Source organism: Cervus elaphus, chromosome 11 (genome assembly GCF_910594005.1).
Source record: "Cervus elaphus chromosome 11, mCerEla1.1, whole genome shotgun sequence".
Lineage (NCBI taxonomy): Eukaryota > Metazoa > Chordata > Mammalia > Artiodactyla > Cervidae > Cervus > Cervus elaphus.
In genome coordinates this window covers 100,887,955-100,902,807 of record NC_057825.1, presented here as the reverse complement: position 1 = coordinate 100,902,807, position 14,853 = coordinate 100,887,955, and the positions used below count along the sequence as shown (strand labels likewise).

General features: G+C 45.0%; 1 protein-coding gene across 2 annotated transcripts in view; it reads left to right on the top strand.

Annotated features, from left to right (window-relative positions):
- The first annotated feature begins 8,742 nt into the window (after nt 1-8,742).
- Nucleotides 8,743-14,853, top strand: part of BUB1 (BUB1 mitotic checkpoint serine/threonine kinase) — a 33,174-nt gene continuing 27,063 nt past the window's right edge. Inside the window, exons 1-5 of one of the 2 annotated variants that reach the window (XM_043918762.1) lie at nt 8,743-8,873; nt 12,242-12,301; nt 12,384-12,522; nt 13,583-13,779; nt 14,718-14,761. In XM_043918762.1, coding sequence (XP_043774697.1) covers nt 8,848-8,873; nt 12,242-12,301; nt 12,384-12,522; nt 13,583-13,779; nt 14,718-14,761 — 466 coding nt within the window. In that variant the 5' untranslated portion in view covers nt 8,743-8,847. Of the gene's footprint in view, nt 8,874-12,241; nt 12,302-12,383; nt 12,523-13,582; nt 13,780-13,829; nt 13,846-14,717; nt 14,762-14,853 lie in introns of those variants that run through there. The other variant, XM_043918763.1, reaches the window with a different exon arrangement.

Here is a 14,853-nt window from a genome sequence, read left to right as displayed (position 1 = left end):
CGGACCTCCGTTATCAGCAGCCTCTCTGCGCCCAAGATCCAAGATGGCCTGGCCCGTGCTCTGGCCCCAGGTCAGCTGCAGCTTGGCATTCCAGCGAACTTTTTAAATATTACTGTAATCTGCGGGGTGGCCTGGGGCTACAGCGTAGCTGGGGATGCAGACAGAACAATGAGCAAACTTGAACTCATCTCCCAGAATCCTCCTTCTGTTGTTCTAACAAGTGACAAACATTCGTTCCTTTCCCCTAAGTCTCATTTACTTTACTGATCCTCCTTTTAAGTATACAGGGAATGTTAGCTGTTTCCTTTCAAAGACCTCGGCGCTGGGGGGATGACTGCCGGGGGCTGTGCTGCGGTGGCCCTTGGGTCTGTCTGCTGTCGTTAGGTTAATGAATATCATCTGTGTCGGTTTCCTTCTTGTTGCTCAGTCCTAAGCCTTGTCCCACTCTTTCCGACCCCACTGACTGCAGCACGCCAGGCTTCCCTGTCCTTCACCATCTCCCGGAGTTTTCTCCAACTCATGTCCATTGAGTCGGTGATGCCATCCAACCATCTCATGCTCTGTCACCCCCTTCTCCTCCTGCCCTTAATCTTTCCCAGCATTGGGGTCTTTTCCAGTGAGTCAGCTCTTCACATCAGGTGGCCAAAGTATTGGAGGCTCAGCTTCAGCATCAGTTCTTCCAGTGAATATTCAGGGTTGACTTCCTTTAGGATGGACTGGCTTGATCTCCTTGCTGTCCAGGAGGTTCTTAGCTCTGTATTTTCACGGTGCTTTGCGAGCCAAGGACTGTTCTGAGGCATGGAGCCCCCACGCCCCTCTTCTGCTGAGGATTCTGGAGTCTGGGCAGTCCCTGCGGTCTGCCTGGAGCTGATGGTCTCCCCCTTCCAGGGAGGGTGTTGTCGGGGGGGCACCCCCAGTTGCACACAAGCCCTCGCTGTGAACCTGCTTCTGCCCAAAGGCCTCCCCTGGAGCCTGACCTGCCCCAACTTTGTCTGTGACTGATCTTGTGACTTTAGATAAGAATCTTCATCTCTCTTAGTCTCAATTTCTTCATCTGAAACTTGTGGCTAATATGACCTACATTGTTTTAAAGACTATAATTATGTTTATATATAATGTTTGCCTCATATTAGGTGCTCTGTGATGGTCACTAGGTTCTGTGGGATTATTTAAATTGTGGATATATTCCACAATGACTGCAGAAAATCTGAATAGAATATTCATTGTAGGTTTCTAAAAAAAAAAAAAAAAAACCCCTCTCCTTATAAGGACACCAATCAATGGGTTGGGCCCCATCCTACTCCACTCTGACCTCTTCTTAACCTGATTACATCTGCAAAAAATCCAGTTTTCCAATAAGGTTACATGAACTTTTGTGGAACACAATTCAATCCAGTGTGTGCATGTGTGCTAAGTCACTTCAACCATATCTGAATCTTTGAGACCCTTTGGACTGTAGCCCACCAGGCTCCTCTGTCCATGGGATTCTCCAGGCAAGAATACAGAAGTAAGTAGCCATTCCCTTCTCTGGGGGATCTTCCCAATCCAGGGATCAAACCTGGCTCTCCTGCACACGGGACAGATTCTTTACTGTCTGAGCCACCTGGAAAGCCTCTCTTCCTTCAAGACCATCAATAGGATGGAAGAAGTCAAAGAACATAGGCTAGATGGGCCAGTTACCTCTGGGCCAGCATCAGAAAACCTTCCCCAACGAGATGCCTGCTAGAGGAGTTAGGCATGTCCTGGAGAAAGAGGCTGGGCTCAGAACCAGAGTGCCCACAGCAGGGCCTCATAAGGGAAATGCAGGAATCCAGCAGCCCAGGCCTCCAAGAAGGGTGTCTAGTGACCCACAATGGACCAGGCATGGCCTCCAGGTTTGTGTTCAAGGGCCATCCTGCAGCCCTGGCTCTCCATAGAAGAGGGAGGCTGTGCTGGCTACTGGCTTCACTTCACGCTGCCCCTTGCCCCTCGGTCCCTGTAGGGGAGGCAGGCCCTCAGCCTGGACACTGAGAGAGCATTCTGCGTGGGCGGTGGCGGCGAGAACCCTTTAAACTCCTTCCACAAGTGAGTGACCAGGAGCGTCAATGACTTGCCCAAGGCAGAGGACTCAGGCCCCAGAGGACCCACCCTACATCATACTCCCCTGCAGGACTGGCCTGGGGGCTTCAGTGAACTTTCTAGAGGGAGTTTTCATGAGGGCCTGGGGCATGAACACTACAGCCCAGGGCTTAGGGTTCCATGATGAGGTACAGACTGTTCTTGGGGAACTTTGGTGTGTTTGTAGAAACCAGAGAACCAGAAAATAGAGCAGGGAGCACCCTGGAGTTTTCTCAATCAGTCTTTTCTTTTCAGATGAGAAATCTGCAGGGCATGGCCTCTAATGGCTCCATCTGACCACTGCACTGGGTTTCAGGAGGCAAATGGGGCAACTTAGGAAACTATAATGTTCCCTGTGTATGGATGTGAGAGTTGAACCGTGAAGAAGGCTGAGTGCCGAAAAACTGTTACTTTCAAACTGTGGTGCTGGAGAAGACTCTTGAGAGTCCCTTGGACAGCAAGGAGATCAAACCAGTCAATCCTAAAGGAAATCATCCCTGAATATTCATTGGAAGGACTGATGCTGAAGTTGAAGCTCCAATACTTTGGTCACCTCATGTGAAGAGTTGACTTATTAGAAAAGACCCTAACGCTGGGAAAGATTGATGGCAGGAGGCGAAGCGGGCAACTGAGGGTGAGATGGTTGAATGGCTACATTGACTCAACAGACATGAGTCTGAGCACGTTCCGGGAGATGGTGAAGGACAAGGAAGCCTGGCGTGCTGCAGCTTATGGGGTTGCAGAGTTGGACACAACTGAGAGACTGAAAACAACAATGCTTCCCAGTACCCCCCAGGACTTTGAGAATCCCAGTAGTGATACTAGCTCAGGTTTACCTAGCCCTTGCCTTATAACATTGTTATAAGGTAGAGAGGCTATAAATGCTAGAGAAATTTTGAACTAATGCTCAGAGATGCAGGTATAATATTGTAAAAAGAAATTTGTCTGGGGACCTCCCTGGCAGTCCAATGGTTAAGACTTTACACACTCAGTGCAGGGGACATGGATTGGATCTCTGGTTGGAGAACTGTTTCTGCATGACAGTGGGCATGGCCAAAATTAATTTCAAAAAATGAAAAGAAATTTAGTTGGTTTTTGACTGAGTTCCTGACACAGAGCCTTCAAAAACTCTGAGCATTCTTAAGGGATCAGTGTTTTTGTTGTGCTATTGACTAATGCCGGCAGTGATTTTGGAGCCCAAGAAAATAAAATCTGTCACTGCTTCCATTTTTTCCCCTTCTGTTTGCCATGAAGTGATGGGACTGGATGCCACTATCTTAGTTTTTTGTACGTTTCACTCTCCTCTTTCACCTTCATCAAAAGGCTCTTTAGTTCCTCTTCACTTTCTGCCATTAGAGTAGGTGTCATTTGCATATCTGAGGTTGTTGATATTTCTCTTGGCAATCTTGATTCCAGCCATTAGTACCAGTGCAGCCATTTATCAGAATGCAAAAATGAACTCATAAGATTCCCTCTAATAAGGGAAGAATAGGAAAGAGAAAGGAATAGGGTCTCTGGTCTCTAGAACCAGGCTAACATGTAAATAACATCTGGGCATCAGTTAGGTCCATTATACAAATACCAGGGTAGCACATAGGATTGAACATTCCATTAGAGATTCTTGGGGAGGCTGATGGCGGCAGAGAGCTGGGATTCCCTCCTTCCTTCCAGGCTGCAGTGATATGAAAGTCCATCCTGGGTTTTGACCACACAAGGGATCTTCAGAAGTCACAAAACACCCTCAGATGAAAAACATTTCTAGAATAGGACTTTATTTTTTCCTTTCTTCATATTGACTTTATTCTTAAGCTTCTGTAGCCCCTTAAATCACTTGTCAGCTTTCTGTCACTACTTTAATTATAAATCTCTAATCTTATATGATGTTTTAGCAACACAGCTAATACTATTATAAATTACTTTAAATTTCCCAGTGGAAGGAAGATATACGTGTATTTGTGATTGTTTGCATGTGTCAAACAGGCAGAACCTAGAGAAGAATAATTGTTTTCTTTCTCTTTTCTTCTTAATTTTGGCTGCCCTGGGTCTTCGTTTCAGTACATGGGCTCTTGGCTGCAGCGCACAGGCTTTCTCTAGCTATGGTGCCCACGGCCGTCTCTCGTTGAGATGCACAAACCCTGCAGCATTCAGGCTCACTAGTTGTGGCACCTGGGCTCAGTTGCTCCAAGGGGCATGGAATCTTAGTTCTCCTACCAGAGATGGAACCTGAGTCTCCTACATTGGGAGGCGGATTCTTTACCCCTGGACCACCAGGAGAGGCCCCATTTCCTTTTCTTAGCAGAGCAGTGACTGGTATCATGGGACAGCCCAGGATATGAAGCAGAGGCTGCAGGAGAGTGGGCGTCAGAGGAACATGGTGAAGAGAAGGAGACAGTCTTCATTTTGCAGATCAGGAAACTGATGCCCAGATTCAGGGTTTAAGTCCCATTATCTGCTTCTTGGGCTTCCCAGGTGGCTCGCTGGGTAAAGAATCTGCCTGCAATGCAGATGAGACTCAGAAGACGTGGGTTTCAATCCCTGGATTGGGAAGATCCACTGGAGGAGGGCATGGAAACCTACTCCAGTATTCTTGCCAGGGTAATCCCATGGACAGAGGAGCCTGGTGGGTTACAGGCCATGGGGTTGCATAAAGTCAGACACCGCTTAGCGGCTGAGCACAACACAGCACATCTGCTTCTTGGGAAAGTCAAGTCCAGACTCATGTTCCCTGATGCAGTCTGGTTTTCCATCTCCAATAAGTTTGGAAGTTACTATTTTGGAATAACACGTCACTGAAAGCCCAAATGTGAATAAAAATGCTTTACCAATTTAGAGAATCTATTATTCATTTTACATAGATGGACATTTAATATTGAAATTAGCAGATAAACTACAGTTTTATCTATAAAATAAATTTTATCTCTTTATCTGTACAGATAAAGAGGAAGAGAGAGTTATAACTGCACATTTTTGCCTCAGAGGCAGGAAATGCAGACCTTGACCCGTGTGGACCCACTGCTCCCACTCGGATCAGAACAAGCCTCCCCACCCACATTCTGGGGCGGGTCTGGGGAGATAAGGTAACAGACCCACTAAGGCAACAGCAATGCCAAAAGTTAAAGGGGTGGCTAGATCAGTGAAGCAACGATTATTATTTAACAAACTTTCAGATATGCCATGGCAATCGCTACACTCTCAACACAAACCTGAGGAGAAAAGGGCAGAGGGAGAAGATGAAAGAAGAAAAGAGTTGGAGCAGATGGAATTTGAAATGCTGTCAGTGGCGTGAACTTCCAATTAGTGAGTTTTTTAAAAAACGAACAACATATTTGCCAGCTCTTCTGGATTTTCTGCTTATATTGATTTATGTAAATTGCCAGCATTTAGGGGTTTATAGATTTTCATCAAAGTAGCAGACTGTTTCTTCATCACACTCTTTGGAAGTTCTTCCTTTACTCCTGAAGTGTAGAGATAACGTGAAGCTCTTAGAAAAACATGGTCATTCTAGACTTTGGAAACAGCACATGAGACTTGCCTCAACAAGCTCCTGAAGGCTTTGAACCAGGCCAGTCTCTGCTTTCCTTCCATGGTGCTCAGTCCTGTTACGTGGAAGGTCAAACATCTGGTAAACCCTCCAACTCAGCACACCTCTCCACAAGCAGCAGCCTCCCCAGCTTGAGCGGCTGTTTCTGTCAACTCTTCTAGGCCATCACATTATCCTTCTCTTCTTTTCCTTACATACTAAAGACATCTTTGTGTTCTGAGAACACTCCCTCCTTGAGATCTGATTCCCTGTCTCACCTTCTTCCAGTCCCTCTGCCTCCAATGCCAGCTTAGCATCTGCAGGTTACTGATCTTGGCCTCTGGTCCCCGCCTCTCCCTCCCTGTCCCCCTAAAATCCTGATTTATTGGGAACTGGGTCGATTAACCTAATAGGGACATTACGATGAACACAAATATGTGGGAGGATCGTTATACTGGGTTGACCAAAAAGTTTGTTCAGGTTTTTCCATGTTATAGAAAATTCTGAATTTTGGCCAACCCAACAATTTTCCTACAGAATAAGAATAATAGGAGAGAGGGATGTCCATAATTAAGGAAAAAGAGAAGGCACTGAGTAAGCCAGGAAATTATTTCCAGAAACACGTACGATTCTAATAATTGCTGACAACCCCACTGCTTACTACTGCTACCTCTAGTTACACCCAGTGTCTGGCATCAGTGGGTCAGTGTGCCCTTTTTAAGGGGTGGTGTGGAAGAGGCATTCACAACACTTTACTCCACAAACAAGCCTGGTGGGAGAGAAGCTCCTAGTGGTAGAAATGAAGGAGGGCAGACAAGCTCTGTGGCTTCTAGCAAACGGGGTAGAGCTAAATATACCTACCATGAGGTCCTATGACCACAGTGCTGCTCATTCCCCAAAGGCCCAGTTTACTGTCAAGATCGAGTACAAACGCCTTAATCTAGCATGTAAGATCAGACATCAAACTATCAAATTCGTCTTTCATAAACAATTTCCAGTGCTCATTAACAGAAGTCCTTAGGGGTTATTTCCTTCAGTGATTTTTATTTACACCAGGAATGATGTCCCCAGACTCTCCTCAGCCCAGATCCACCCCACCACGTTCAAGGCCCAAGTCAAGCCCTCCCTTCCCCAGGAAGCTTTCTCTGACAGACAGGCCCATGTCCCCTCCCTCCTCTAGACTCCCCTAGCAGAAATCATATGTGTATTAATTTAGCACTTAATCCTGCATTGGCAGCCAGATTCTTTACTAGCTGAGCCACCAAGGAAGACCCAAACATTCATTTAGCACTTAATTTTTTTTTTTTTTTTTTTTTTAGCACTTAATATTTTTTATGTCTATACAGGCTTCCCAGGTGGCTCAGTGGTAAAGAATCTGCCTGCCAATGCAGGAAACACAGATCCAATCCTTGGGTCGGGAAGACCCCCTGGTGAAGGAAATGGCAACTTCAGGCAGTATTCTTGCCTGGAAAATCCCTTGGACAGAGGAGCCTGGCAGGCTACAGTCCACAGGGTTGCAAGAGTCGGACATGACTTAGTAACTAAAAAACAACAATTTTTTATGTCTGAATCTCCATCTCTGAGATAATAGTTTCTTAAGGGCAGGATCTGAGTCACATAAGTTTACAATTAAATCCAGTAGCACCTAGTATATGAGAGATGCCTTATCAACATTTCCTGATTGGTGACTGAGGTGGAATCAGACACAGGTTGAAGACGAGTTAGTGAGAACAAAAATGTGTTAATTCCTGTGATAATCAGCAGAACCTAAACTTGTCTAAAGACTCCAGAGTGAGCACCCTCTGAGTTAACAACCCCACAAATTGGATACTTGTGTAATCCAAATCAATCAATTCCCTGCAAGAAATTCTGAACTCTGAGAGCATCGGGATTTCCAGAAGCTGCTGATTTTTAAAAAAAAGATACTTAAGGGCCCTAAGATAGCAAAACATGCACACCACTTCTCTAAAAGGAAGGTAATCACACGAATAGCTCTTTATATTTCACTTGCACTGCCAAGCGGCTCCTGAAAGAACCTGGAGAAGTAGAATGGGAAGTTAGTCTCAGGTAGGAAGCATCAGCATAATTCTTCTTAGTCTTCTAGGCTTCTTTGCAAAAGGATATCATTTTTGGTTTTCTAATTCCTAAATCCATGGTCTCCACAGCTCCCAAGTCCCACAGAAGATGGTGAAAGTTTTTCTGCCGCCATTCTGTACTCCATCCAAACTTCTGTTCTTTTAATTACCAGTTGGATGTAGAAACTGGTCCCTTGAGCCCAGTCCCTTGAGCTCTTATTCGCTATAGAGCACCCACAGAGCATTTCATATCAGTTAAATCAAGCCTGGAGGTCTCCAAGGGTAGCAACTTATCGCTTTATTTGCCATGTGTAATTTACTTAACTAACCCTCAAGTTCCTACAGACGTGATGCCCTCACGTTGTAACCACTACGCTAAAACCCATTAGGTTTTTCCCTGGGCTTTTGATGAATCACCCCGTAACTCTCTGCCACAGCTTTTTTGGATCTGGAACCAAAATTTAACGGACTTCAGCACTAGGGTTCTTTACTTACAGCGAGGACGCGGAACAAAAAACTGCGGGAAATGGGGAGGCATGCTACTCGGCAGGATTCCGTTTTTCACCCCACCAGCCTCTCCTAAGCCAGAGGTAGGCATTCCCCCATGGGCTCTGCGACCTTAAATAAGTCTGAACGGTATAAACGCGATTATTTTTCTTCCTTCCATAAACCAGGCATAACGACTCTGGTTTATATATGTAAGCAAAACGTCGAAGCGGCGCAATTTTTTCAACCTCGAGAAACTATTTTTCTCCCAGGATGCCTTCCCCAGGGTGATGCCTTAATCATGTTATTTTGTAAGCCAGTTGCAGCTTGGACGGCCAAGGAAAAACCTCATTCCCTCCTCCTGGGCCAAGCTAGGTGGTCCCGGTCAAGCCGCACCCTGAAACCTAGCCCGCCCTCCGCTCAGCTTGCGCTTTTGATACAACTGGATTGCGGGAAGTGAAAGGAGGGGCCGGCGCACCGGAGGGAGGCGGACCTTGGTCTCCAGGCAACGGCCCAGGCGATTGGCCAGCTCGTTTGCAGCCGAGGCCAATGGCCAGGCGCCTTGCAAACGGTCGTTGCGGCGACTGAGGCTGCGCGGGAGATTAGACTTGGGGGCGGCTACTACCCAACGGCGTAGTTGGGACTGCTGCTGGCCTGGATCCTCTCGCCATGGATAACCCGGAAAATGTTTTTCAGTAAGTGTGGGTCTGGTGGGAGGGAGAGGGGTGTGCAGGGGCGTGATCCCGGGCTGGAGGCCGCCTGGGGGCTGGGGTACCTGAGTTCGGGCCTAGTGGTATGCAGGTCCCTGGCCAGCCCCAGACCTGCCTCCCTTGGCCTTCCCGCCCCTTTCCTTGGACCTGGAATTTGTCCCCTCCCTGCCTCACTACCCCTTTGCCTCCCCGGCTGGGCTGCAGGCCACTCGGGGGTCGTGGTAAGATGGAGCACAGTGTAGCCGGGACTCTCTGCTGAGACCCCGGGCCTTTGACCGAGCTGCCGCTAGAGTGGCAGTTTGGGGAGGGATTTGGTTGAAATTGAGGCCGCCAGAGGTCCTTGATTGTAAGGAATTCTCCCCTGGGCAGATCGCCTCGGTGGGAGTAAAGTGTCTAACCCCCCAAAAAACTAACACTTGCATGTAGGTTTCGTGAGAAATTTTCGAAACCACTAATTTTAAAATTCTAGAAAGGGAAAGAACTTAAAATTGCACTATCCCATAATCCCACAATTATTAGAATCGTTGAGTAATGTGCACTTTAAGGGGAAGAATGTTCCGCTGTTTGTCATTTATGTCCACCTGCTAACAATTTTTAAAATTCCCATGCCTTTGCTTTTTATGACTTTGGTGATTTATCCAGACTGTTTCAAACGCATTTAAAACAGTTAAATCTTGTGCTACAGAAAGTAAAACTGGTTAGTTTTATTAGCACCAGTGTAATATTAACTTTCTGGGATCAAAAGACTCAGATCCTTAACTCTGCCTTCAGACTTTTTCTGTAGCCCAGACTGCAAAGGATTTCAATTTTACAGACTCCTCTTCCCCCATTTTAAAATAGAAACCAGATATTTCTGACCTTATTTTGACTTTCCAAAGGCTGATTTGCAGTAATGCGCTGAGTGTTTTAGTGTTGCTTTGTAGTGTATTTAGACCATATTACTGGGGAAGTGTGATTGGGGTCAGATGGGCATCTTACTTTGGGCAGCCTAGTTCATGTTTCAGGAGAAAGTTATTTCATAACTTAAACTAGGAACTTTTATACTGCTTATAAATTGTGGGAACTTATCTGCTATGATGCACAAGAGGGAGTTTCAAGATGTAGGAATATTTTTTAACTTTTAAAAGTAAGTACTATGTTTACGTGGTTAAAAAAAGATTTAGGAAAGTGTTCACTGAGATCTTTATCTGACGGCTCTCCCAATGCCTCGTATGTAACCATTTTTTTAGTTTATTTTTCAAGAATGTAAATATTTATAGTACGAACATATGTATGTACATATATACGTATGTGTACAATTCCTGCCTTTATTAAACATAAAAAGTAGCAGAGCATATGCACTGCTTTTTTTTTTTTTTGCTTAATGCTCTCCTTGGAGATTTCAGTCTGTCATTCCATAGATTCTTTTTTCATTCTTTTTACAACTTCATACTTCATGTACCATAATTGACCTAAAAAAGGACACTTGGTTTGATGGGCCCTTGGAATATGGACCTTCTTTGCTGTTACAAATAGTGCCGTGGTGAAAAATCTCATACCCATGGTGCTTTTCAGGTATCTGTCCTCTGGATTCCCAGGAGTGGGTTTGCTAGATCAAAAGGAAATCCGTCTGTAATTATGGTGATACTATTACCAGTTCCCTTGGCAGGGATTGAGCACACTGCCACCTCCAAGCAAGTTGGAAGTGTGTCTTTTTCCATTACTTCCCCTCTACACTGTTGTCATATTTTTGGAGTCTGGTAGATGAGAAGTTATCTCAGTGAGGCAAATTTCTCTCCTGAGAGAGGCTGAGTATTTTTCTGTGAAATACCTTTCGTTCATTTCTTAAATTGGATTGGGTTTGGTTTTTTTTGCCCCAATTTCTAGAAGCTCTTTCGTCATCCCTGTTTAGCAATTCTTTCTTAACTCTGCTTGGTGTTTTGTTTATTTGACATGGAGAAGCTTTTTATTTATAAGTAGTCCACTTACCTAGCTTTTTCTTTTGTGGCTTCTGGATTTTGAGTCACAAGAAACTTTGGTTTCATTTGTACTGTGAGGTGACAGCTAGAAGAAAATATTACTTTTTTTTTCCCCTCGAAAAAATCATCGAACTTCTCTGATAGAAACCTGAAAGTCTTCCTTACTTTGGCTCTCTCTCTCACCCAGTATTCAGTCCCATCCGCAAGTCTCATTGTCTCTTTCTCCAAAACACCCCAGTTCCACATTTGAACAGTTCCCATACTGGTTGGGACTCTGCAATAGGTCCGTAACTGTTCTCATCCCCCACCCGCTTCATCACTTAGAGACAGTTTTAACATACACATTAGATCTTGTCACCCCTCACCTTTCTCCTAACTCAGCTGCTTGGTTCTGGCCCTGTCAAACGTTACCCTCTCAGAAAGGCAGGCTTTCCCTGACCACCCTACCTGAAGATAGTAGGTCCTATCACACTCTTACCCCTTCTGCCTTTTAGGTTTGTTTGTTTTCCCCCCCTGTGTTCTTATTTTACAGATTTCTTTTTGTTGGTTTCTTTATCCTGCTAGCACCTGGGGCCTCTTGGAGAACTTTCTTGGCTTGGCTGGTTTATTTTTAAGCTGTGGCTGAGTATGCAGAAGTCAGGGCAAGTTCTCAGGGACCTCCAGCCACTGACTTCTGAGCATTGTCATCGGTGGTCTCCCTCAGGAACCTCGTGTCCCACTGAGGCCCAGAAAGCAAACTGTATTGTGGAAGTCCCGATCTGTGGGACCCTGGGCTGTCACGCGCTTCCCTGGTGACTCAGGTGGTCAAAAATCTTGCAATACAGGAGACCCAGGTTTGATCCATGGCTTGGGATGATCCCCTGGAGAAGGGCATGGCAACCCACTCCAGTATTCCTGCCTGGAGAACCCCATGGACAAAGAAGGCTGGCAGGCTACAGTCCATGGGGTTGCAAAGAGTCGGACACAACTGAGTGACTAGCCCTGGGCTGTCATGCACCTTTCAAGAGCTCTCTTCAGATCTCCAGCCGAGTTCCCAAGCAGCAAGGCGAGGGGTCCGGGTCGACGCCACACCAGGGTCCCAGCGTTGGAAGGAGGAGCAGCAAAGTTCTCGTGCCCTCGTGGCGGCAGTGACATTGAAACTGGAGACCTTTTGTTAACAGCTGCTTCCTGTAGAGCTGCCTCCACGGCCTTGCGTCTCGCTTTCTTCCGAAAAAAACACTGGCTGCTTTTGAGTTTCTGACTTCTGAGTGAATACTGTTTTCAATTTTATTATAGCATTTGAATTGGTGTTTAAGATTTCTATTTTAAGGTATATTCATGATAAATATGAAATATAACTTTTGCTTTTAGGAAGTATTCCTAATAATCCCATGTACCTATTTTTCTCTGTTCTAGAATGTTTGAAGCCCATATGCAGAGCTACAAGGGCGATGACCCACTTGGTGAATGGGAAAGGTTAGCATTTCGTTTATTTATTTTTTCTGTAAACAAACTATATGCTGCCCGGAAAAATTAATATTATCCGTATTTTTTCTAGTTACATGCGATGGGTAGAAGAGAATTTTCCTGAGAATAAAGAATACGTAACAACTTTATTAGAGCATCTAATGAAGGAATTTTTAGATAAGAAGAGATATCACAATGACCCAAGATTCATTAATTATTGTCTAAAATTTGTAAGTATACTTTCAGAGGTATAATCACATCCCCAATCATGTTGTACTTTTGCTTTTTACCCCAGATTTTAGGATCATTTTTGGCTGTTTTTTATTTGATTCCTTATGTTTCTAAGTCATAACTTTTTTTTTAAAGTTGTGTGGCCAGAGACTTGTATTTTACAGCCTTTTGACTTCTGTATTGTGGAATCAGTGATTGAATTTTAGAATCCTCCTTCTCTGTAAAATCTGAAATATGACAACAGAAGGTAGAAACCGGGCTTCCCTGGTGGCTCAGGTGGTATAGAATCCGTCTGCAATTCAGGAGACCTGAGTTCGATCCCTGGGTCATGAAGATCTGGAGAAGGAAATGGCTACCGACTCCAGTACTCTGCCTGGGAAATCCCATGGACAGAGGAGCCTGACAGGCTACAGTCCATGAGGTCACAAGGAGTTGGACCCAAGTGACCGACTAACACTTGCACTTTACAAGGTAGAAACCGTGAAAAGAAGGTTTGTTGGCTGAGAAGTGTGTTCAGGGAAGAGCAGATAAACAGGTGCTTCAGCACTCCCTGGTGCTAAAGAGGGTTCCTGGGAGTAAATTAAATCCATTGTGAATAATTAAGAAAATATTAACTCTCAGAAATGAAATTTAGGGCTTAAAAGAAAAGGCTGCCTCAGGTTAGGCTTTCAAAGATTGGATCTGTTCAATCTTGAAATAAAGGCTTGGGGCATGAGTTGTCATAAAATCATGAATAGAATAGATAAAGTAAACAGGAATTTGTTAGCTATCTTTACTAAGCTTCAAAATGTGAGGATTAGACACACCCTGTGGAATTTAATGAGTACAACTTTATATGTTAATATTACGGCACAGAACCTACTGTCTTGGAAAATAGTGGGGGATGCTGAATTTCAGGGAAGGGGATGAGCTGACTTTGAGGCTTGCCATCGGAGGACCACACAGGCCTTCCCCTGTGCTGCCTCCGTGAAGACGACCGCTGAGTGTGGTTTGGACTGGGGGCCCCACCGAGCCTGGCACGGCCCTTCTCTCACGTCTGTCTGCTTTGGATTTCCGCAGGCCGAGTGCAACAGTGACCTTCACCAGTTTTTTGAGTTTCTGTACAACCATGGCATCGGAACCCAGGCAGCTCCTCTGTACGTAGCCTGGGCTGGGCACCTGGAAGGCCAGGGGGAGCGGCAGCACGCCAGTGCCGTTTTTCGGAGAGGAATTCAGAACCAGGCCGAACCTCGAGAGCTGCTGCAGCAACAGTACAGGTGGTTTGACAGTGAGACTCCACCCAGTGATGCCTACCTTGAGAGGCAGCGGTTTGCTCTGTAAAGGTTTTACTGTTATATTTGTACAGGGAGATGCTTCTCACTGGGGAAAATGTGGAATTGGTGTAAAGAAAAACTGTCCAGAAATACTACCATTGATATTTTTGAGCACTTCCTTCCAGTGTCTTTTCTGATGCCTGTGTATGTGCCTTAGAGTCTGTGTATTACCTAGTAAATTGTACTGTATGTCTGGTGTATGTGCTGAGCTTTATACTGCTCTTAAGAAATTATGGGCTTTTATACCACTTAGAAAGTGGTCGTGAAGTCTGTCCCAGAGCAGTGTCGTAATTTCATTGTTCTAGAGTGGAGCATTTGTTTCCAACATTTTTTTTCTCCACAAAGACCAACACATGGTGCGTACTGAGTCACTCAGTCATGTCCGATTCTTTGTGACCCTATGGACTGTAGCCCACCGGGCTTCTCTGTCCAAGGGATTTTCCGGGCAAGAATAAGGGAGTGGGTTGCCATTTCCTTCTTCAAGGGATCTTCTCGACCTGGGTTCGAACCCGAGTCTGCCGCATTGCAGGTGGATTCTTTACTGCTGAGCCACCAGCAAAAGCCTACAGTATGCGCATGTTGCAACATGTGTGTATTGATACCCGCAGAGGAGGGTACATTTGTTATGTGAATTTATAAAATACTGACATAAATGAGGCAAAAGGAGGAATTTTTCTAATGTAAGTGCGTTGGGTATGAAAATAAGCCCAGGGTTTTTTTCTTAATTTTGAAGCAAATCTAAAATTCAACTTTGCAATCTCTTTTAACCTCAGTCTTTATTAGATCACAGTAAGCTATCATGTTTAGTTTTCACTCTAATATAAATGCATATTAAACTGTGAATTGTAATCTGTATTGATGCCTTTACTGTTGTCTTTTAGGATGTTTCAGGCACGCCTCACTGAAACCCATTTGCCTGCTCAAGGTAAAATAACGCTTTCTAAAATATCCAAAGTATCAGTAACTTAGTCTCTGATTTGCACTGCCTTTTTTCCCTTAAAAAACAAATCCATCCTC